This window comes from Heloderma suspectum, chromosome 8 (genome assembly GCF_057233095.1).
Source record: "Heloderma suspectum isolate Gila_16-S chromosome 8, 16-S_ref, whole genome shotgun sequence".
In the NCBI taxonomy this organism is placed as follows: Eukaryota; Metazoa; Chordata; class Lepidosauria; order Squamata; family Helodermatidae; genus Heloderma; species Heloderma suspectum.
Genome location: NC_139465.1, coordinates 42,092,781 through 42,117,511, shown reverse-complemented (window position 1 = coordinate 42,117,511; position 24,731 = coordinate 42,092,781). Strand labels below are relative to the sequence as shown.

The window sequence follows — 24,731 nt, the reverse complement described above, 5'->3', positions numbered from 1 at the left end:
GGTTGAATGGTTACAGCAGGCACATTTGCACTGGTGCCTTAGCCCCGCAGCAGGACAGCCATTTCTCTTCTTGCAGGCTAAATCCATTTTACTACAGGACAATTCAGTGCTATCTTTTGGATGGCTACTGGGGATGCAAATGGCTATTCTGTTGCAGCGGCTCTGCCTATACTGTGTCCAAAAGAGCACCAACAGAATTTGTTACTGCATGCTTTCAACAAACATTTGAACCTAGTTGTAATTATTTGGTTAGGCACATATTCCATTTAATTGTATACTAGCAAAAGGGCCTATCATTACGATGGGTCATGTGTGCATGTGGAGACTTGTATATTTTGGGGTTAAGGGTGTAGCACATCTGTTCCATGCAGAGTCGCTGCACCTAGGATTCATCAGTCAAGGTCGGGTCACCAACTGTTTTGGGAGGACAGCAAATTATACCTGAATCCACAAGTGCAGTATTTGCACACATGTGCATACACACAAGAGGGAAGTTATTGTGACAGCCTTTCTCAACCTGGTGCCGTCCAGGTATATCGGGCTAAAGCTCCCATCATCCAGTGGGAGCTGTAGTCCAACACATGTGGAGGGCAGCAGGTTAGGGAAGGCTGTTCTGTAATGAGCCACACTTCTCTACAGAAAGCAACTGTCCTGCAGTGGGTGTTTGTGTACTTCACCTCCCTCTCCACTCCCCCCGCCTTCTTATCTCTGTGTGAAAAAAAATAATAATTATATATATATATATATATATACACACACACACACACACATATATACATACATACATACATACACACACACACACACATCTGTCAACCTAGCATAACAGCATGCATCTGATGAAGTGGATTCTAGCCCACTAAAGCTTATACCATAATAAGGTTCTGTTTCCTGTTCATGGAAACACAGAAACAAACGGAGAGCAATAGAAAAGGGGTTTTATGACAAGGGCAGTTAGGTCATATTGCTCTAAACATTAGTAATTCCTTTCCACTTTGTTGCTTTCAGGATGCGTTACTGACCTTAGAACATCTTGGCTCCAGCTCTTCCTTAAAATTACAAATACCCAGTTTTTGCATTTGGCAATTACTACTGAAGTTACCACAGCAATACAGTGAGATGCAGCAACGCTTTAAAAAATCGTTAGTGCAAATGGGCAGGATGGCAAATCCAGTGGGATTTTTTTTACTTTCTCTGGACACGACACATCCCTCCTCCAGTGTGTTTATGTCACAAACTGCTTTTAAAACTTCTTGCAAGTGCAACAGTGGTTTGACAGCTGACATGTGGGGTTGCTGTTCAAAAAGATGCAAGGCTAAAGCCCATCTGGGAAGACAGAACCAGTTGCACGGTGCTTTGGATCCTGGCTAGGTAGCAGAAAATGGAAGACTTCTTTCCAAAAAAATGTATTTACAACTGAGGCATACATTTTTGATTGAAAATGGGCAGAGGCATATATAAGGTTACATCACTCTGAAGAATTAAAGTTTGAAAGAAAGCTAAATTCTGCACTCGTAAATTTGTGTAAATTTCTCTTGGTTTGTGGAGCGATGAGGAAGGGCAAAGAGCTGGATGGGAAACCGAAGCCCTATCCTGAACCACTGGAATTTTATTCAGCCAGGCCTCTGGCATCTCAGATTTCAACAGGCACTACCCACATAGGTTTTCAAGTATATCTTTACAGCCATAAGGGCTAGAAACGTGCATTCATTTTTTTAAAGCTGAGCTTCTTATACCAATTCAGCATCTTTTCTGCACTTCCATGGAATCACAGCATGCACACTGCCCCAAATATCAAAATGAACTTCTTGACACTAGCGTGCATAACCTTAAAAAGTTGTTATTTCAGAACCCCATGAGTAACTTGGCACAAGACTATGTGTGACTAGTCGCCTCACTAAAGTGTCTTCAGGTATGTATGCAGGAGCTTAGCAAAATATAATTGTAAGTTTGTTGGAGCCTGCTTAAACAAAATAGTAGTTTAACCAACCTAGGTTCACTTGCTATTCAAACATGTATTTCTTTCAAAACAATATTAACACATTTGTTCCCTGTTGTTTCCAGATCTTGAAGTCTATAGCTCAACAATTTTCAAAATGTACAGAACTTGCAGGAACAGGTATTGACTTTTAAAAAAAGAGCAATGATCAATGGTATCTTAAAAATATCCAGAATATCAAACTATCTCCAGTCGAGCACTGCAGTTACAAGAATTTCTCCTGAAAATTAGTTTTCTTTTCACAAAAATGTAGGTACTGAAATTGAAGGAATTAGAAACACTATGAATGAAAATACCACCAATTTTCTGCAGTTAAAAAAAAAAAAAGAAATGAAGCAATGTTCTTTGGAATCTCTAAGTTATCAAAAAAAAATTGGATTCTTCTATAGTCTCCACATCTTCTTTACAAATCAGTTTCTTCATGTAGATTTCAAGTCTTTGAACATTTTCATGTCAACAGTCCGAAAAATACAGAGGGTCTCTGACCAGCAGGAAGCTACATTGACCATGAAATATTGGTATTTTGTTGTAGATGCATAATGGCTGCCAAAAATAAAGGTTTTAGGAGACAGATATGCCCTCCATTAGAGGAGATTATGAATTATATGTTTCCAGTGCAAAATAGTCAGTATGTGATAGGCAAGTGGCAGGAGAAGCAAAAGAAGGGGGAAAGTAAAAGAAAAGGTAGGGGAGGAAATCAAGAGAGACTCTCCAGCAGTCTTGGCTGGAGACAAACCAACAGGTAACTCAAGTTTCACCACCAACTTTCATTACTGCTAAAAGAACTATTCCACAGGTCTGAAACAGTGGAGTGATTTAACAGGTTTCCACTGACTGCCCTTTCTGAAAAAAAATGGGCCATGGCTGGGCTTTCAGCGTGCACGTGGCTTGGGTTGAGTTGCCGTTCTCTTTTCTGGCACTGGATGGAATGGATCAGAGGCAAATCCACGAGATACAGTTTTTCACCTGTCATGAAATGTGAGCGATCTGTCGGACTCGAGTCTGTATTTCTTGTCGACACAAAGGGCAGGTCTCCAGTTGCAAGGCACACGCCATGCACAGGTCACTAAAAGGACAATGATACAAGGCCAATTATTAAGGCAACTTCTGTCCAGGTAATAATATGCAAGCTTTTAAGTTACACAGAACTCTTCCTCAGGAATAATAGAAATATCTTACTTTTTTTAAACAAAAGAAGTTCATCCAATTGTGTTGTGGACATGAGGGAGATAGATACAAGAACATAAGAAGGGCCATGCTGGATCAGATCAAGGGTCCATCTAGTCCAGCATTCTGTTCACACAGCGGCCAAGCAGCTGCCCATGGGAAACCCACAAGCAGGACCTGAGTGGAAAAGCACCCTCCCACCCATGTTCCCCAGCAACGGGTGAACAGAGGCTTGCTGCCTCAGATACTGGAGGTAGCACATAGCCATCAGGACTAGTAGCCATTAATAGCCTTCTCCTCCAGGAATTTGTCTAAAGCCATTCACATTGGTGGCCATCACTAAGTCTTGTGATATATACCTGCACGGGAATAGTGATCTGGAACGATACAGCTAGTATGGTCTGGACATGTCAATTTTATTGTGGACAACTGTGAGTAAAGTAGAAGGTAAAGGTGTCCCCAACCAGTCGTGTCCGACTCTAGGGTGCGGTGCTCATCCCCGTTTCTAAGCCGAAGAGCCAGCGCTGTCCGAAGACGCTTCCGTGGTCATGTGGCCGGCATGACTGAACACCAAGGTGCACGGAACGCTGTTACCTTTCCCGCCGAGGCGGTACCTATTTATCTACTTGCAATTTCTTGCTTTCGAACTGCTAGGTTGGCAGAAGCTGGGACTGAAGACGGGAGCTCACTCCGTCACGCGGCATTCGGGTCTCGAACTGCTGACCTGCCGACCTTCCAGTCTGCAGTTCAGCGTCTTAACCACTAAGCCACCGCGTACAAGTATATTAAACCTATTTTAAGCAGCAAAATTCATCTTCTGTCTTGCCTCATAACTTAGATCTGGTTTACACTTGCAGCAGAATGAGCTGGGAATCAGGTGGTAGAGTCTTGAGGAGTAGAATGGATTGTACCACTTCAGACTGCAGATAGGGAGTCACATTTTTTTTAAAGGAAATGTTCTCGCAGACAAATTCCCTACAAGAAGAAAACTAGCAGAGAAGGCAGCAAGTTGGTCTAGAACTTCTCCACTTGTTGTACGGGGGGGGGGGGGGGTTGCTTGCAAGGATTTCTTTTAACGGGGAGGAGCTTGCAAAAATGGCATGCCTTGCCTACAGTCTGAAGTGGTATCGTCTACTCTACCAACTCATTCTGCTACATACAGTCAGGGCCAGAAATATTGGAACAAGGATAACTGTTCTGGCAGTTGGCCTCTGTACACCACCACATTGAAGTTGAAAGGAAACACACCCAGATGGAAGCGAAGTCAGGACTTTCAGCTGTAATTCAGGGGGTTTGACAAAAGTGGGGCACCAGCCATTCGGGAAGGACAGCCAGTGGCATACGCACACACCCATCGTTGGTGGCTCATAAGTAATGGAACAAACCAACATCATTTCTTTCTGCCTTCAGGCTTGTCTTCAGTAAGTGAAAAGCATGCTCTATTGGGTTGAGATCAGGTGATGCTTTTCACTTACTGAAGACAAGCCTGAAGGCAGAAAGACCCACAAACAAGCAGCAGCTGAAGGCAGCTGCAGTAAAGGCCTGGCAAAGCATCTCAAGGGAAGAAACTCAGTATTTGGTCATGTCCATGGGTTCCAGACTTCAGGCGGTCATTGACTGCAAAGGATTTTCATCCAGGTATTAAAGACGATCCTTAAGTCTGAAATGATGTTGGCCATTGAAGAACATCCCACTTCTTTGCCTTCAGAAATATGTTTTGAGTCATTATCCATCTGCAATATGAAGCGGCGTCCTATCAGTTTGGCAGCATTCGGCTGAATCTGAGCAGAAAGTATAGCCCTATACTCTTCAGAATTCATCCTGCTGCTTTTATCTGCAGTAAGGTCATCAATAAACACCAGTGACCCAGCTCCATTGGCAGCCATACATGCCCATGCCATAATTCTGCCTCCACCATGTTTGATAGATGATGTGGTATGCTTTGGATCATGAGCTGTTCCTTTCCTTGTCCATACTTTTCTCTCCCCATCATTCTGGTACAAATTAATCTTGGTTTCATCAGTCCAAAGAATCTTATTCCAGAACTGGGCAGGCCTCTTTAGGTGTTTGCTGGCAAAGGCTAATCTGGCCTGTCTGTTCTTGAGCGTTACCAGTGGTTTGCACCTTGTTGTGAAGCCTCTGTATTTACATTCATAAAGCCGTCTCTTGACTGTAGATGTTGACAATGACATGCCTACCTCCTCAAGAGCGTTCTTGACCTGGCTAGATGTTGTGAAAGGGTTCCTCTTCACCATGAGCAGCATTCTGCGGTCATCCACTTTAGTTGTCTTCCATGGTCTTCCAGGCCTTTTCCTGTTGCTGAGCTTGCCAGTTAATTCCTTCTTTTTTGGGATGTTCCAAACTGTTGTGTTGGCCATTCCCAATGTTTTTGCTATCTCTCTGATGGGTTTATTTTGTTTCCTCAGCCTAATGATGGCCTCCTTCACTCGCATGAACACCTCTTTGGACCTCATGTTGGGAGTTCCAAATGCAAATGTAACACTCAGAACCACCTCCAGGCCTTTTATCTGCTTAATTGGTCATGGGGTACCAGGAAACAGGCCACAACTGGCCATGCAGCTGCTTGTCAGCCATTTGTTCCATTACTTATGAGCCACCAATGATGGGTGTGTGTGTATACCACCGGCTGTCCTTCCCGAATGGTTAGTGCCCCACTTTTGTCAAACCCCTTGAATTACAGCTGAAAGTCCTGACTTCGCTCCCATCTGGGTGTGTTTCCTTTCAACTTCAATGTGGTGGTGTACAGAGGCCAACTGCCAAAACAGTTATCCTTGTTCCAATATTTCTGGCCCTGACTGTATGTAGACCAGGCCTACTAGCCTGGCTTGCAAGGATTTTTAAAGGCAAAACTCCATACCATACCTAGACAATTAATACGGGAAAGCTACACAAACATGATACATCAACATAATTATTATTCATAATACCTGTGTCCACACGGCCTGAGTTCTGTGTCAGCAATTTCATCACAGCAAAGAGTGCAGCAATTTTCTCGGATGCTCACTTGCTTTAGCAAGGCCAGGCGTCTATGTCTGAAGATGAAAAATGAGAAAGAGAAAAATAGCACAGCACTGATTAATGTGATTCAACATTTAAAGAGATTATTACATGGCATCATACTCATATCAAATGTATACCACTGTGCACATAATCACATGGTACAATGATGAATCTCAGAATCTGTAAAAAAAATATGCACAGCTGTGGATATTTCATTAAGTCTTTAATTAAGGCCACTGCTGAATGCATGTTCTACATATTTGCAAGTTTATCTAACAAGCACATGAATTTAATACCTGGCATCTGGAAGATTCAGACTTCTCATTTAACAAAACCCACTGCCACTGAAAAGAAGTTTCTACCCTGTATGGTTGGAGAGGGGGAGCTAGACAGAACAGGGAAGTATCTCCCCCTGCCTTCACTCACTTTCCTTTGATCTTTGTCAAACAGCAAACTATCAGACATTATTAAATAAAACCTGAATCTCGGAAGCTAGATAAATTGTGCGGAATGAATGAAGTCTAGGCAAAAATGGCAGAATCTATCTCAAATTTTGCCCCCCAAACATCTCTTGAAACTACAGGTGTTTGCCATTTCCCACATTACTTTGTTCAGGTTTCATCTTCTAAAAGCCATGCAGAAAAGATCCCTGCGGTGACTGATTTGTCCCAGCACAGGCGGCAGGTTCTTGACACAACTTCAAATGTACAAAAACTTCACAGCATCTCATGAGTTTATCGTATACAGATGTGTCAGCTCCTACAAGGCACTTTTTAAATCCCAGCTCTTCAGTTTCATGCCCTGACAAGTAGAAAACATTACCTTGGTAAAATGATTTTCTCTTCTGCCGTCAAGAAGGCATAATCATTAAAGGTGCTAAATTTAGCTGATGGAGGATATTTGAAAGGTTTTCCTCCAAAGTTAAACTCACACTGTTGATAAGACATGAAACTAGCTGCAGCGAAGAAGCCAGACCTGCAAAGTAAAGTTGGAGAACATCAGAGTGCACCCATGCAAACCAGCTGACACACGATGCTCTTCCTATGATTGTTGGTTATTCGCTCAGTCGCTTCTGGCTCTTCGTGACTTCATGGACCAGCCCGCGCCAGAGCTTCCTGTCGGCTGTTGCCACCCCCAGCTCCCCCAAGGTCGAGTCCATCACCTCCAGAATATCATCCATCCATCTTGCCCTTGGTCGGCCCCTTTTCCTTTTGCCTTCCACTTTCCCTAGCATCAGCATCTTCGCCAGGGTGTCCTGTCTTCTCATTATGTGGTCAAAGTACTTCAGTTTTGCCTTTAATATCATTCCTGTGATTAGACTGGGAAACACCCACGACTTGTCTATCAACCGATGCAACAGAGTCACACAGTGAGCCTCAGTGCAGGGGAAGGGAGCCCGTGGCCCTTCAAATGCTGGACTACAACTCTCATCCCGACCACTGACCATGCTGTTTGGGGCTGATAGAAGCTCTAGTCCAACAATGCCTGGAGGGCCACAGCTTCCCCACTCCTGCCCTAATGTATTGGACGACTCTACAAGTCACAGGTTTTCACAGTCTAATAGCACTGGCTAGGTCAAATTAATAGATGGATTGCAGACTCTCCCCTCTCCTGGCTTTGCTGCCCCCTTATATCCTCAGCTCACAGCTGGCATTCCATGCCTGCTCTCCTCATTCCCCCCCGGTCCTAGCTTCTCAGCCCATGGCCTAATCTATCCCCCTCCTTTCTGTTATCCGGTGCCTCTCAAATCTCTCCCCATTCAGCTTCCAAGTCCTCACCCTCTGTGCCTCTTTCCTATCCCTCCTGAATGACATTACAAACCCTACCTTCTTTTAGCCTTTTCGAAGCCCCACCATCACCACTTCCCCCTTGGTTCATCTTTTCCTCAGTTCAATGCCCCCTTTCCTTCCATTATATCTCCACATATGAGCACACTGCCTATTCTGTCCCCTCTTCTCCAACCACTCAATCTCTGGGATTCACTCTTCCTTGTTTCCAGTATCTTCAACCCACCCAGGTTTCTAGACTGCAGCCTCCCTGCCACACACTACACTGCAGACCTCAGGAATGATTTAAATTAATTTGAAACAAGCTGGCTTTTTGTTTTTTATACCAGCTGTGCTGTTGTCCATTTGCTGACACATTCATCTTGAGCAAGTAAATGTTTGTGGACTTCCTGCAACATTATAGCAACTTAACAAATATCTGACTGCTGCCTTGCAAATACTACAAAAATGTTAATCTTCTGCTAAATTTCCACTGCCCTTAAGAGGACTATGTACTTACACAGCAGAAGAAAAGACTTGCTTCTCAGCAGGAAGCTGGTTCCCATTTAAATAAAAAATCATTTTCTTGTCTTGGAGGTCCAGCAAAAATCCTATTGTGTCACCTTAAGTTGAACACAAGGCAAAAAACAAGGCTGTTACAGATCTGATTAGAACACAAATGCACCCCACCCCCCCATAAGCCTATTCATAGAATCATAGAATAATAGGGTTGGAAGGGGCCTACAAGACCATTGAGTCCAACCCCCTTCTCAATGCAGGAATCCAAGTCAGAGCATCCCTGACAGATGGCGGTCCAGCCTCATCTTGAAAAAATGAAGAAAAAAATTGCTAAAAAAGAAGAAGAAAAAAGACACCCCCTTAAGAGCAGATGTGGCAGCTTGTGAAAGAGGAACGGGGCCTCAGATATTATCTGATCCAGCCCACTGAAATGGCGAAATTTCACAGAGCTGGGCTATGCTGACATGCAGTCTTAGCCAAAAGGCCAAGAAACTATGACCAGGTTCCATCTTAATGAAAGCTTGTAAATCTGCTTCAAGCCCTGGTTAAGATGGGAACTTGAGTTAGCACCAACCAGGATCAGTCAGCATCTGTAATATTAAACTATGGTTAAAGCTGGGGAGGAGAGAATTCACACAGGAGACGGAAGCATGCATACCTGAGGCTGGCCCCTGCTTTGTAAGCCACATTTACATTACATTTTCACCAAGCCATCTTCAACACTTGCACAAATCTAAGTATTTAGGAAGCTCCATAGATTTGGTTACATTTATGCCTGGGAGGAACAGGAAATGTTGCTCTCCTTTTTAGCCAGGATATTTGTAGTATCAACTGATGCCATACAAATTCCACACGATGCAGACAAGATCATGTTGAACAGAAGCACATTAGGGCATGGGTCCCGGCCACGGGTCCCAGGGACAGGATGCTGTGTATCAAAAGTAGCAGTGGCCTGTTCTGAATGTGTAAACTGGGACTTTGAGGGGGAATATCTATAATGATAGAGGACAGGGTAGAAGAGGCTCTAAGATGCTGCTAGCAAATACTAAATTAATAAATATCTATACTCTTGGGAGAGTCCTAGAACAATTACTCACCAAAGGTGAAAGACAACAACATGTGTAACAAGAGAGGTGGAGTACCTTCCTTCCAGCATGGATGGGAATGCGGTTTACTTCTGGCATTATACCAGATCAGCTGCCGGCAGCCGTCATATGCGCAGGAGTACTCATCGTCCCCGATACCATAACCTTCCTTCAGGGAAAACAGGAAACAGCATTTAATTTTCTTGGGACATGACAGAACTAGTGGAATTCTTTTCTAAAAGCCAAACATAACTGTAGGTATATGTGACTATCAATATGTTACCTTTTAACAAATGGGGAGCCTGGTCAGAGAACTGTTTGTTCAAGGATGGGATCTGAATGTAGGTCTAAACTTGATCCATTTTTCGACTATGCTGGCCTCCACTGAAATCCTCTTGCAGTTGCTGTGTTTAGCCCCACACATTTAGAGTGGATCCCCCATCATGTGATCTCACCCAGTTGATGTACATGGGGTGAATAGTAGCACCAGAAAGATCCAGTGACTAGGGCTCCCGTGTTCTGTCTGTGTTCCCTTAACTTTCCATGATCTCCATTCCCAATCCAGCCTCTCCTGCCCTTCACCCTCTCAAGCCTTTGGTGTGAAACTTCGGATTTTATTTGGGACGGACCCAAATTCCAGTGCAACATAAGCAGAGGTAGAGATTATTCCTTACCTTTGCTGCTGCCCTCATTCCAGAAAACTAGGAAGTGGGAACCTGTTCTGTTTTACACCTCTCTTTGCTTTCCTGGCTACCTATGTCCCTGCTCTTTCATACCCCAGCTAGCAGATTCAGGGGTCTTTCCAACCCTGAATGCATTTTCAATTACGGTAGAAGACAACATTTTATTACACAAACAAGAATGTTAATAGGTACAATGAGATTAGACAAACAAAAAGGGCAGTCAGATACTGTCCTTTCTATTCATAAACTGTGCTTTAGAAGTTATTTGGGCAAGCAGTCAGGAGAGCCTGTGACACAGTGCAGACAACAATTGTCTGATTTCTTAACCTTGGTTAAGAAATTGGCAACACCCCATAGTCTTACATGCTGCCTCCCTCATAAAAAATACTCCTCTCATCCCTTTTCAACATTGACTATGATATAGGTACACATCTATACAGGTATCAGTGCTAACTATAGCTAGTTTTAACCAGAATTTGCAAATCATCTTCAAACTTTGGTGGAGATGCAATGCTACAACACAATCAATGCTGGAAAAAAGGGGGGATTGTGCAGGAGAGGAGGAGGAGAGTGAGTGTGCAAATAGGTGGGGTATTCAGGTTCTCTTAATCAAAGTTAAGAGATTAAACAAATTCTATCTTAACCAGGCCATTGTGCCAAATGATTAGCACAAGGTAAGCAAATTAACAAATGTATATTTACTGTATCGGGATAAAGGATTTTTAAAAAAATAACACTACATGTGTTTAATTGGCTTACCTAGTTCCAGGCTGTTTGTGTTATCAGCAACAACTACACTGTGAATAACCACTGTTAATAACATGATTGTCACCTTCTGCATTTAATTTCCTGTTGACTTAACAGTTCACAATTCGTCCCCTCCCCGCCACATGTACTGTATAACCGGAAACTCTCCATAACACTCCATGCATCTGATGAAGTGGGCTATATTCCACAAAAGCTTATGCTAGAATACATGTGTTGGTCTTTGAGATGCCAAACGACACCTAGGATTCTGGCAGTTAGGTATTGCCTGGAGATCAATAGCTGCTGGAAGCTTGGGTTGTCACTCTCCCAGCAAAGATATTGCCACTACCACTGCTCTGAGGGAGACTGTAGAAGGATGCTGGTTATCTGGAAACAGCCTTGTGGTAAGTTTTAGAGCAGCCTTCCCAAACCTGGAGCTGGCTGGGAGATACTGGGAATTGTAGTCTGACGTATCTGGAAAGCTCCAGTTTGGGGAAGGCTGTTTTAGAGGGAAGCTCTATTTGTTTAATATTTTGCCCCTTTGAAAACCAAAGCTTGAGAACAACAAAGTAAAATCTAAGCAAGTAAAAATGCCTTAGTAAGTGAAACCCCCCCAAGAAAGACTGAAATGATGAAAATTATTTAAGTAGGATATAGCTGTTTATAGGACTGGCTGAGCTATAACTTTGGATGAGTACCTTTATATTTAAGATTGTTATACCCTACTTTTCTAATTATGTTGTTCGCTGATTTTAGGAGCATGGAACCCAAAGGTACAGGAAAACAGCAGCCTTCACTTGGCTTCTACAAAGAAATCAGAAGAGCATGGTGCCACACAGAAAACCTGGCTCTCATCTGCCCCTGTTCCAAAGCTGGAGGGTCCCACAGAAGGGCCTCCAACACCAATTAAATCTGATGGGTAGGTTCCCATGGGTGAGCCACTTACATGATTGAGAAATTTGCTGTCTTTGGTAGCCCATCCTATCTGCATCACTCCGGAAGTAATGACTGTGACTTCATAATACCAAACTCCAGAATCCACACAGAAGGTACACCGTACACTTTCAAAAGACGAGGCATCGCATCGGGCCTAACAGACAAAAAGGAAAAATAATCACCTGCTCGCCAAAGATGAGAACAGCCTGGCACAGCAGCAGGAGGAGTTTAAACCCACACAGATGTTCTCAGTGCGACTTTCAGGAAGCTGGCTAGCAGAACTAATCTTTGCTATTCTATGTTGTGCTAAACACGAAACTATCTGAATCTTGTAAGTACTCAAATTTTGTTCAGCTATCAAATCACTTTAAGTAAATCTCGAGCAGTGAACTAAAAATAAAATTGAAGTTCCAAATTCTGCCCCTAGAAAAATCTAAACTCTGCCGTAGGAATAAAATTACATATATTAGATCTAGATGAACCTTCCCCAACCAGGAGCCCTCCAGCTGTGTTGGACTAAAACTTCCATCATCCCCACCCAGCCTGGTCATTGTCATGCTGGCTGGGGTTGATGGGAGTTGTAATCCAAAACATCTGGAAATCACCAGGTTGGGGGAAGGCAGATCTAGATGCTTGCTGTTTATTATTGTTTCCTTGTAGTACTGTCTTATCAAAATATATAAGGGTTATACAATATAAAATATATGGTTCAGAACTTTCAACTTGTTCAAAGTTCAGCAGCCAGAATTTTCATTGGTTCATTTCAATGGAACCATATTACACCGATTCTTAAGGAATTGCATTTACTCCCTATTAACTACCGAAGCCCTAAATGCTTTGGGACCCAAATTCCTGAAGGACCGCCTCCTCATTCTCACCTGTCCATGCACAAAGATCTTCAGAGGAGGCCCTTCTCCAAAACCATCTGTGGGAGACATACGCTATGTATTTAAAAGGAGACGGCCTTTTGTGTGGTGGCGCCCCTTTGGCCCCGGCCACCACTAGAATGTGACCCCTGAGCGTTTTTCCAAAACCAAATTCAGCCCTTGGGCTGAAAGAGGTTTGAGACCCCTGGCTTAGAAACTCAGGCTTGTAGATAATGAATGTAAGCAGTGTTATGAGTCTGGGTGCTTGGTTACTGTGCATGAAGGGCCATAGCTCAGCGGCAGAGCACACCTGCTTTTCATGCCGCAGGTCCCAGGCTCGATCCCTGGCATCTCCAGGTAGGGCTGGGAGAACTCCTGCCTGAAACCCTAAAGAGCCGCTGCCAGTCAGTGTCGACAACACTGGGCTAGATGGACCCAGGGTCTGACTCAGTATAAGGCAGCTTCCTATGTTCCTGATGCCGTTTGCTTCTAGTATGTCTTGATAGGAGTCAGGGATTTGATAAGAGAAACTACATGCTCTTTTAATGGGTGCACATGTTTTCTGAGAAGCAGCATTTTAAAAAATGAATAAATCAACAGAGCTGAGAGTTTCTAGCTGGATTTTGCTGGAAACTGGGGTGTAACCTTGGAGGTGCTATACGCATTGCTCTCTGGGAATCCGATGTAGGGGTCAGCGGATCTGATGCCTTGCAGGAGTGCCTGCTGGACCCCCACTTATACTCTGCTTTTTGTATTTGCAGATAATACAAGCCAGCATTGATTTAGAAAATAACTAGTTTGGGGCTTTTTAGCTTAGAAAAAAAGGGTGACATGATAGAGATGTATAAAATTACATGTGGAGTGGGAGACATATTTCTTCCTCTCTCGTAATATTAGAACCCAATGGAGTCATCCAATGAAGCTGAGCAGGAGAAAGAATGCCAGCTGTATGTATGCATCTAGAAACATGTATTAACGAGAAAATCTGTATCCCCTTCTTAACCTCTAAAGGATGGGATCTTATATGGTTGTGTTTCTCCTTAGATCCGACAATCATATTACTAAAAACGCTATTAAAATCTCTAGCTAATATACTCCCCCTTTCTTATTTCAAATAGTTTTGTTTTAAAGAAATCTTAGAGAAACCTGCTTGGTTTGAGCTAGGACCTGGTTAGTTTTAAGCTAGAAAGACACAAAATATATGATGTCCTTTGATCCAATCCAAAGGAAACCAAACCCAGATAGTGCTATTGCTGAAACTTCTTACTGTTCAGGGAAGTGGAGAGTGCAAAATAATATATGAGGATTAAAAACATTAAAACCTACCTCCAACCCATGCGGCGAGATCTTAAGGTATTCACTGACATCATTACTATTCAACATGGCCTTAATGTTCGTCAAGTCAACTTTCTCATATGTAAACTGTCTGCCTTCTTTCAAAACTGCAAAAAGGGGGGGTATACATTTAAAAATTATAAACGGCTACTACAGCAGTGTCAATATTGCAGAACACAAGATCTGGTTATCCAGGGATGGGAAACTTGGGGCTTTCGAGATGTTTTGACCTTCACCTCCCCTCAGCTGCTCTCAGCCCAAGCCAGCATAGGCCATGGTGAGGCATGATGGGAGTAGTAGGCCAAAACATTTGGAGGCCCACAAGTTGCCCACCACTGGAAAAATTAAGTGCTACTGTTTATGCAGAGTAGCCATCCTGAACCTGTTGCCCTCTAGATGTGTTGGACTGCAACCCCCATCATTCCCAGCCAGCACTGGCCATGCTGGCTAGGAATGATGGGAGTTCAGGCTAACACATCTGGAAGGCAACAGGTTGAGGAATGCTGATGTAGATAGTTAGCCAAGATATACCAGGTAATTTCCAAACAAGCACCCCACCCCTCCAAACTATACCCAGACTCTGAAGACAGGCCTGATACAGGCTAGAGACGCTACAATTGGTGGCATTTCTCCAGGGGGTTTAGCCCTCAGTGTTGCACTAGAGACAGGCTACAGTAATCCCTTGTGGATTCTTGCTAACCCCTAGCAAGAATTCACATTCAGCCAATGTGTAGGAGGCAGGCTTGCCACTACCTAAATATGACAAACCTCTCTGGGTGTACCAGTTAAAGAGGTAACATGCGAATTCAAAGCAAGCAACTGAGGACAGAGGGCCACGTCACATGCCTTTCTATTTGTCACATGCCCCCCTGGTTGCCTTTTCTATTTGTGTTGCTCAGTTCAGGGGGAGGATTGAGGAGGGGCTGAGTGGAAAAGTGCCAGGGGATGAATCTTGTTCACAGGCAACCCAGTAGGCCATGCTGGACAAATGGCCTGGAATGTGACCATGAAGAAAGTCCTGAGCCCTGGAATCTCACTATATACATTTTCCAGTTTGAACAAAACATTGGAAGTTATGCAAAAGCAGACAAACGCCATGGCTACACTTCATTTACAGGCTTGATTTTGCACACTGTAAATGGAATTGGGAAGTTTTGTTGTCGTTGTCAAGGATGGAGCACTGGAATTCTCAGATCCCTGAGGAGGAGTGAGAGGTGTACAAGAGGACAAAGAGGGAACCACTGAGAAACTGTGTGAAATTATGCACCTCTCCTTCAGTAAAGGACTGTCCTCCAGTGCAGACTTCCCAACATTGGTGCCCTCCAGATCTGTGGGGCTACAACTCCCATAATTCCCCAGCCAGTAGAGCTAGCTGGGGGATGAGAATTGTAGCCTAACACACCTGGGAGGCACCAGATTGGGGAAGGCTGCATTAGTTTAGGACACTGTCCACAGGTTTTCATTCATTTCTTTTTGCAATTTATATGATGCCACAGTAAGGGTCCCTTCCCCTGCCCCGGTGTGGCTTATAACATATAAGAAGTCCAATCAATACAATATCACACATTAAAGCAGAATACCACAAGCAATAAACATCTGTAACAGGGAAAATACACAGTAGCAGCAGCACACCAATACAACCTCCATAAAATACGGGGGGAGGGGGAGGAAACGCTGAACCCTACCGAAGCAGAATAAAGCTTCACTGAGCTCCATAACAGAATAAGCCTTCATTGACCTCCACAAAATCATTATCAAGCACGGCCAAGTTTCACAACAAAGGTGTCATCACTCCAAAAGCCCTGCCCCTTTATCAGCCAACATGATGTCAGGTCAAGGTACCACAGGGAGCTTCATACAGGACGCAGTGTTCCCTAGATGTCTTACAATGAGGCAATTTAGGGCTTTAAAAAATTAAAACCAGCCCTTTAGATTGCACCCATAAACTTACTGGAAGCCAATACATGTTTGTATGGTTCGTAAGATGGTTTGTTAGTGGTCTCACTAACAAATGGGCTGCCTCATCTGAGCCAACTGAGTTCAAATACAAGGACTAGAAGCATGATTCCCCCTTTTTAATAGCACCCTTATTTTCAGACATCCAGGAGCAACCAAGCCTTTGTCAGAGGCTAGATTCTAGACCCACAAAAAGTAGCAATACAAGGAAGATCCAATGGTGGAAGAACGTATCATCCTGCTTCATATACCACCCAGAGCGACATGATTGTCACTTTCTATGGATGCTCCCACAACACTCCTGTTAACATGTGCAGCTCACACCTGAGTTAGGGTGGGTTGCATAACATCACAATTCAGGGCACCTTGTGAAGTGGGTTACAGTCTCACACTAATTATAATGTTTCTAAAGGGAAGGCAAAACAAAGCCAATTAAAAATACGACCAACAACAAGAATAACATTTCCACCAGTCCATTTCTTTTCTTCTTGCTGGGAGCAGAAGCACGCTTTCAAAAATGCAAGGCAGATGTCTGCTTGGGGCCATACATTCTCTGCAGCAAGTCAGAGCAAGTTGCATTTACAAAAGATGTACACCTCACTTACCACCCTCTGTGAAAATTGCCTCTGACAGTCTTGTTTGGCCTAAAAGCCAATATACACAGGGACAAAAGAATGCTGAAATAGTCAGAAGTGCAGCCGGATTTGATTTTCTCGGGGCCTTTGAGCACACAAAGGCTGTTAGAAGCTACCCCCCAAAGCATACCCCAACCTTCCTCCCGCTTTGAGTGATGCTGCTCCAGGCTTAGTGGCCTGAGTTCAGCAGTGGAACATGCACATCCTACTATTACAGACTTAGGTGCATGAAGTGCTGGTTTTAACCAAGAAGCTTACACATTCTGATCTTGACAGCTACATTACCTGTGACATTATACATGCCACAATGGCAAATGTTTGCTTAACTAAGGAAAAAAATAACACATCCTTACTTACATAGATTGTCTAAACTCCACTGGGCACAGAATCCTACTTGGCGTTTTAAGTAGTCTGGATTATCAGTCCATTTCTCTAACAAGACAAGCTGGTCACTGATGCACGTGTCAGAAACTGTCATTTTATTTTCACCTGCAATTGAGACATTTATTTATTTATTGCATTTATATCCCGTCTTTTTTCCTCTTGCAAGGTGCCCAAGGCAGCTTACATTATCCCCCTTCTCTCCATTTTATCCTCACAACAACAACCCTGTGAGGTAGGTTGGGCTGAGAGTCTGTGATTGGCCCAAAGACACCCAGTGAGCTTCCATGGCCAAGTGGGGACTAGAAACTGGATCTCTCAGCTCCCAGTCCAACACTCTCACCAGTACACCACACTGGCTCTCCTGGAACATGGAGTGATAGTTGTGAAAAAAAGTTCAACAGAAATATAAACACATTCTTTCTTTAGTATTAGCATTTATTTACTGCCTTATCTGCTAAAAATGATTAAGGCAATGTACAACAATTTAAAACAATAAAACCATAATACAAGAAAAACAAGAAAAGTAAAAATGGTAAAAACATTATAACGACAGATTTTAAAAAGCTAAATTAAAAAGACGCAGTTTTCTAAAACTCAGTATCATAAAGCAAAAGCAAGAGGATTTGTTTCTGCTTTCTCTTTCTCAGAGAAAACCATGCACATTCAAGTATTTAAGGTGCAATCCTATGCATGTTTAGACAAAAAAAATTCTTACAACTCCCAGCATTCCCTAGCCAGCCTAGCTGAATAGGGCATGCTGAGAGTTGTAGGACTTTTTTCTGTCTAAACATGAATAGGGTTGTGCCCTTAGTGATCTAGTCACTGGCAGTTTGGCCACTAGCTAACAAAGCAGCTTTTCCAAGCAGGAAAGAGACCCTTATGGGCTCCCACACAATCTCTATATTTTCCCCAAAGGGCCCATATGGCAGTAATATCCAAGAACTGGAGACCAGCAACACTATGTTGCTGAGGTATATCTTCAGCCTGGAACAGGAGTCAGGGGCAAGGGGTCACAAGTGGACTCCCTTTTTGCCTTGCAATGCTCCTGAATGCCTCTCCCCACCATGTCCAGCTTCAGGCCTGAACCTGCTTTGACCCCAACCCTCCTGCCCACTCCCCACATCCACTGGGAGTCACGTCTTCGCAGGACATCAGGGGCACAACTAACAGACCTGCCCTTCCCCAGCCACTGAACTAAGGCACCATCCAGCCATTTTGTTCTCTTTGGAGGAAGCTGTTACTGACAAACAGCAGTCATTTTGCTCAGTTCTTTCCAGGCAACCAAGTACGCCCCACAATCTCAGCTGAAGCTTGGCCATAGAGGGGAGAAAAGAGCTGCTGTGCTGTGCTGGCCCACAATGAAGGTCTCTGTAGGACGGGGTGGGCAACATTTCTGTCCCCAAGGGTCACCTGCAGTGGTGGCTGAGCACTCTGAGGCCACATACCAGCGCGCGTGGGCTGGATGCATACACACATAGCTCCTCGCACACCTTCTTCACCATCGGTAGTGGGGAATGGAGGGGCAGGAGGAGATTTGGGTCCCCATACGGGCCGTACGGAAGGCCTATGTGAGCTGTGTGTAGCTCACGGCTGGCCATATGTGCTGCGGGATGCGGAGCGAGGAAATGGAGCAAACCAAGACCACAGGTGTGCTTCAAAAAAAGCGGGGGGGGGGGGAGAGAATCCCCACATTGACTACTAGGAACCACCTTGTTTTTTCTTATGAGATGTATTTTGAGCAAACATACTTACTTGTTTGTGCAAACTTTTCCAGGGCTATTAGTGCAAAAAGCATTACTGTTGGGTGGGACTGAAACTCCTAAGATAAAGCAGATAATTAGTGGATTCAGTAATTCCCACTAAGCTGCCTTCAGAAACAACAAACTTTTCCTGATTTATCCAACATAGGGAAAACATTGCCAAGACAAAATATTCATTTCCTAACACGGCATGATTATTGTCCAACGACAAGGCTGATTTCATAGATCCAAGCCCCAACACAAAGTCCTACACATACAGAAAAATTAAGCCCTTCTGGATTGGAGAGAAAGAAATAAAGCTATGTTGGCAAACTATAGTGAAATGAACCCCCCAAATGCAGGAAATAATAGTGCATGAGAAGGCAGGAAGGAGTTAGTACTGTGACACATTCCTGAACCTCTGAACCATGGTTTGGAAGACTAGACTGTGACATCTGAGCCAAGCCATAGATGGGATGTTCAAGATGCAAAGAGATGCCTGCCTCACTATTAAGATCAGCAGGGGCGGTCCTACTGTGTCCGCATCACTTTCAGAGATGAGAACTACAGGAGCAAAAGCTAAGGCTCTTTCAGAGGAATTGCCTATTCAGGGATGCTTGCTGGACTATAAAACTCTCTTTAATTTCCAACAGCACGTTAAGAGTGTGTGTGTTTTTTACTTTCCAAGGTCTCCCCACAAAACTGAAGCCTCTAAAATTGTAGCTGCCCCATCTGCTACTGTTTCTTATATCCCTTGTTTGTACTAAATAATGCAATGGTTTTATAATGTTGGTCTTACTTTACTATTATTTTTGTACACCCCTTTGAGTATTTTGAAAAGCAGAAAAAGTGACTAGTACATTTCTAAATACATGCAACTTGAAGGCTTCTGAGTGCAAGGTATGTGTGCTAACTTAGAGCTATGGATGCTTCCCATGTCTATGTATTCCCTCAACCCAGATCCTGTCACTGAAAAGCAATGATGGAGATGTGACCCAGCTCTTTCCTACTGAATCATAACAGAATGAAATCCAAGACACACTCCTCCTTCTGATGCTCACACACAAAAGCAGTTTAAAGAGGAACAACTCAGAATACTGATTTATTTTGATACTCACCAAGCTCTGCAGTAAGTATTCCAAAATTCCTTGGCTGAGTAAACCTACACTTGCAGGGCCTGCAAGAACACTAAAAATGAAACATGTGCATCGAAGCTGCTGCATTACTTTCTTTAAAAAGTCACTTTCAAAGAGCTTAGTGTGCTACTCTGACTGCCCTGCTGTTTTGCTTTATAGGAGGAAGATATTGTGTCAGTGATTTTCAAATAAGAGGAGCTCAGAAAGTTAGATTCCACAGGGCAGTTCACAATGTGGCATGAAGACAATTGTCTATTCCCTGTTGTTAGGCCGTACCTCTACCAATCAAAAGTATATTGGATGCAAGCAGGAGTCTACAGATTTTGCCCAGGTTTGGTAGCCAACTACTACTTCTAGTAGACAGAGAGGCACCTGCTTCACAGAGGCAAAGAATGTACATTCCCCTGGTACTGCCTGGAAAGGGTTTTCAAGGAAGAGCAACAGGAGGGTGATATGTGTGTGCAGTTCACCTCCTCTCCAATCCGTAACAGTTATGCTGCATTCCAGCAGATGACCCACCTGGCACCACTTTCAAAGAATCACCCTCTCCCTTCCAGTAGTCCCAGCGTGATTTTTTTTTACATGTTATTTCTGTGGAAAAATAAATTGGAGGCTTTCCCTGCTAGTCATGAAACTTAAAATTCTAATCATTCATATTTGTGGATGCCTGGGTGCAGATAAGCGAAGTTAGGCACTTTTAAGTTAAAGCTTTAAGCACTGACACAGGATCTGGAGAATATAATGGCTAGTTACATGCAATATATTTACTGCAAGATAACCTGTGGACTGAGGAGAGGCGGGGGGGGGGGCACTAGAGACAAACAGAAGGGGGGCTAAGTTGACCACCCCCACAATTACATAAACACCCCTTACCTGCAAGCTTTTCTGCCAAACAGCCCAGTACTGCGGTTGTGTTCCGATGTTTAGCAGGATGACAGGCATCCTGGCGAGCAACAGCTCCACTTAAACTTAATATTTCTGTCAACTTCTGCAGTGCATCCTAAACAGGGAAGTTAACATGCTGCTGAATGACAGAACACCAGAGGACATGTTCCATTCTGCTCATCTCAATACAGAATCAAGAGCTCATTTCTAGTATACTCCCATTAAAATTTAAATAATCCACTGATTCAGGTAATTAAAATTGTATGCACTGGAAAAAATAAACTGGGCTTCCTTTTTTGTGCACCTTTGCTTACTGTTATCCACTGTATTAAAAACCAACACATACCTATTGAACTGTGCGGGCTAGCAACACTGACTAGCAGTCACAGGTTTTTAAGGAAGTCAAGAAATAATTTCAAACCCATAAACTGCAGGCCATATCTCCCCCAACTGTGCCACAAGAAAACACTTAGTTTCTTTTTAAAATATATACAAAAAAAACTCACTGTAAAACTTATAGCTGAAATCCTGAAGTCACTTACTCTGGAGTTATGCCACTGAACTCCAGAATAAGCAATTTAGGAATCCTGGCCAAAAGAAAACATAAAAGCCACTCTGCCTTTAACTCTTACTACATTTACTGGATGAGAGGAGGCTCAGGGAGGGAGCAATCCTATGTGGTGAGGCGGCCACCTCTGAACTTGGGAGGCCACCACCTATCCAATGCATGGCAGGAGGAGAATGGAGGGGATCCTCTCCTCCATGCTCCAGCCACCCTGCATTCGCGGCTAGATGGCCGATTTCAGCTGTTTAGCCGTGTGACATCAGAGCACGGGGTGCGGAGGCTGGACGATGCAGAGGAAGCATCCTATCGGCACTTACACACTCCCGTGTCATGATTAACCCATATAAAGTTGGTTAAAATGATGCAAAATTGCAAAAGAAGAATTCTCGTCAATTCCCATTGTCATGCTGTGAAACATATTGTTACATATTTAATTTGGAAATAGTTTATACAACAAAGTTGTATATATAACTTTGTTATATTAACAAAGTTTATACTGACAGGATACAAGAAGGGTAGAAATGAACATCCTTGCAAAATGGCAAAGTCTACATGAATGCAGATGGCATCAAAATACAGACTTTTCTATTTGGACAAGCAAATAGTACAAGTACAAATAGTACAAGCAAATAGGACAAATAGGACAAGCAAGTAGCAGCCCTAGATAAACAAGCGCTTATTTAGCAGTATAATTTTTTAAAAATGAAGGTATTTTAAAAATATATATAAACACAAGAAATATTCTTATTTTTATTGTTATTGTTACACCCCCGTCCTCCCGCACCCAGTGCATCAATTTCACCTGAACGGGGCTTTTTGTTCAATGATTTTCAGTTCTGCTCTGAACTGTTTTCTAGGATATTTAGTTGATGCAAAATTCACATACATCTACTGTTCTAAAGCAACATCAACACAGATCTCATTACTCATTTAAGGTATCTGCATTGTTAAAAATAGTGTTTGAAGTAGGTTCTATAACTGTGGCTGCTAAATGCTGTTGAAATTAGATCACCAATTACATATATTTATTTAACTTACTTTTGTTGGCAATGGACACTCATCCAATAGTAAAGTTATAACAGCTGGCCCCAGGGGATCTTCTAATGGAATAACTCTAATTAAGGATTGGACAACTTCCAGCCAGCCTTCATCTGTCAACCACAGAACAGACACAACTATCTCAGAATGGCAACAATAGATGGAGACAGTCATCATAAAAAACAATCACAAGTATGATTGCAACAGCATTTTAAGAATTCATCTGTACAACTCATCTCAGTCAAACCCTAAGAAGTTAACGAACAGCTGCTTATTGAGACTGAAATGGTAAAACAAAGTTAGCCGCTCCTAGTGATAGGACAAATATTCATAGCTCCAGGGATTCATGTTAGAACAAGTTCACAGACACATGTTATCCAGCTATTCAAGAACCTTTTAACTGATGATGCCAGGGACTGAACTTGGAACCTTCTGCATGCAAAGCATGTGCTCAACCACTGAGCAGAACACTTTTCAGTGGAAGCAACTCACAAATTCAGCTGCTATTTATTACTTGATGTGTGTGCAAAATGAGCTTCATGAGTTACTATGGCTTATACAGAAAGGTTAGTTCCCCACCCACCCCACTTCACTGTGCCACACTGAAGCTTCTTTACTTTGCCCCACAGAACTCAATGGGAGCCACCAAGACCTGGACCAGCCCACCTCATCATACCCTCATCCAGGGTTCCAACTGGTGTGTAACAGAATCTAGGAACTGGCTTCTATACATACTGACTAGTGAAATGTGTATGTAGATGGATTGCCTGTATATTACAGCAATCCAGGGTGTGTGCGTGCACACGTGCGTGTGCACGCATGTCCTATTTCACAGCTTATTGTTAGAGTGAGGATGAAGAGTGTGAAAAGGATTGTCCCACCCTCACCAGTTTGGAGCTGCCTCTGGAAAGAGGATGATGGAGGGAATTAAGCTCTAACATACTGCCGCCTTCATCCTCCTATCACGTAATGCTTCTGCATTACGTGATAGGGGGCAAAAGATCAGAAACATGTTGCCCCTCCTTCTACAGCTAGATCCTAAGTCTCAGGAAGGCATAAAGGAGAGGCAATGCATCAAACTAGTTCCCAGCATTCTCCCTCTCCAACATGCCCCGAGCATGTCAAGAGACAGGAAGTTGTGAACAGGCAATCATATTTCTTATTATTTCTATATAAAGTGAGCCATGCATGACTTGCTAGTCAAATAAGAAAATCTGAATTCTCACAAGTCTCTGCTCTTGAAAGATGATTGGCTAGGTGTTGTGTTCCCCTGGCCCCTTTCTCCAAATCCCTCTCCAAGAAAAGAAGAGGGAAGGTCAGTGACTGAGGCTTAGAGGCTTATAGAGCAGTTCAAGACATGATCAGGGCTGCATTAGAGTTTTTAGTTGCATTTTTCTTTCATACATGTTAAGAATAGCATCAATTTAGAATGGGTAATTCTGAGATCACAATGGATTTTGCCTTTTAATTCAAAGAGGGCCCAAGCCTCTTTGGGGACCCTTTTAGGGCTGAAAGGGCTGTTTTTATAAATTAAATAAATAAAAAGGATGAAAAAACTATCAGTTTCACAGACATTCCAACCCCCATTAGATATAAAAGAGACATGAAACTGAGGTTTTTCTAGCCCACAGGTAGGCAACCTGGTGCCCTCCAGATGATTCAGACTACAACTCCCGGACTTCCTGATCACTGGCCATCCTGGCTGGGGCTGAAGGGAGTTGTAGTCCAAAATATCTGGAGGGCACCAGGTTGCCTAGCCCTGCCTCTAAAGAGTTACTCACAATTCTCAGGTTATGTACTTTGGAGCTGTGCTACAGAGGGATTCAGGCCTTTGCAGTTGCTCTGAGGGGCAGAATGCTTTAAAAGGTACAAGCAGACTGGATATAGAGATAGCCTGGAGGTATCAACACAGTGACCTGGCTCGCACGATCACAGCAGCGTAGGCAAGCCACGGTGGCTTGTTTAAGTCATGATGCATGCTGGGTGCTATTGGCCTAATTACCTGCCCCAGTGTGGCTTATTGTGTCATCCAAACCCGGGCAGTGTGGCTTGTTGGAGGGAGGGAACAACCCTTAAATAACCCATGAGCTGTTGTTGGGTTATTTGAGACTTGTTTCCCACTCCAACAAGCCATGCTGCCCAGGTTCGGACAACATGACAAGCCAGGTGGGTAATTAGATCAATGGTGCCCAGCACGTGCCAGAGCTTAAACAAGCCACCGTGATCATGCAAACTGTGCTGTTTGGCGCACTCCTCCCTTCTCCTGCAA

At 43.4% G+C, this 24,731-nt stretch overlaps 1 protein-coding gene across 5 annotated transcripts in view; it reads right to left on the bottom strand.

The window, feature by feature from the left end:
- Positions 1 to 1,995: 1,995 nt before the first annotated feature.
- RSPRY1 (ring finger and SPRY domain containing 1) overlaps positions 1,996 to 24,731 on the bottom strand; it is a 43,293-nt gene continuing 20,557 nt past the window's right edge. For 3 of the 5 annotated variants that reach the window (XM_084812127.1, XM_084812124.1, XM_084812125.1), the window contains 12 exons: positions 22,463 to 22,575; positions 20,848 to 20,974; positions 19,957 to 20,015; positions 18,852 to 18,918; positions 17,073 to 17,204; positions 14,116 to 14,231; positions 11,934 to 12,077; positions 9,615 to 9,726; positions 8,474 to 8,576; positions 7,010 to 7,162; positions 6,115 to 6,219; positions 1,996 to 3,065 (listed from right to left, as the gene is read on the bottom strand). In XM_084812127.1, coding sequence (XP_084668253.1) covers positions 2,969 to 3,065; positions 6,115 to 6,219; positions 7,010 to 7,162; positions 8,474 to 8,576; positions 9,615 to 9,726; positions 11,934 to 12,077; positions 14,116 to 14,231; positions 17,073 to 17,204; positions 18,852 to 18,918; positions 19,957 to 20,015; positions 20,848 to 20,974; positions 22,463 to 22,575 — 1,328 coding nt within the window. In that variant the 3' untranslated portion in view covers positions 1,996 to 2,968. Of the gene's footprint in view, positions 3,066 to 6,114; positions 6,220 to 7,009; positions 7,163 to 8,473; positions 8,577 to 9,569; positions 9,727 to 11,933; positions 12,078 to 14,115; positions 14,232 to 17,072; positions 17,205 to 18,851; positions 18,919 to 19,956; positions 20,016 to 20,847; positions 20,975 to 22,462; positions 22,576 to 24,731 lie in introns of all 5 variants that reach the window. The other 2 variants (XM_084812123.1, XM_084812126.1) reach the window with 1 other exon arrangement.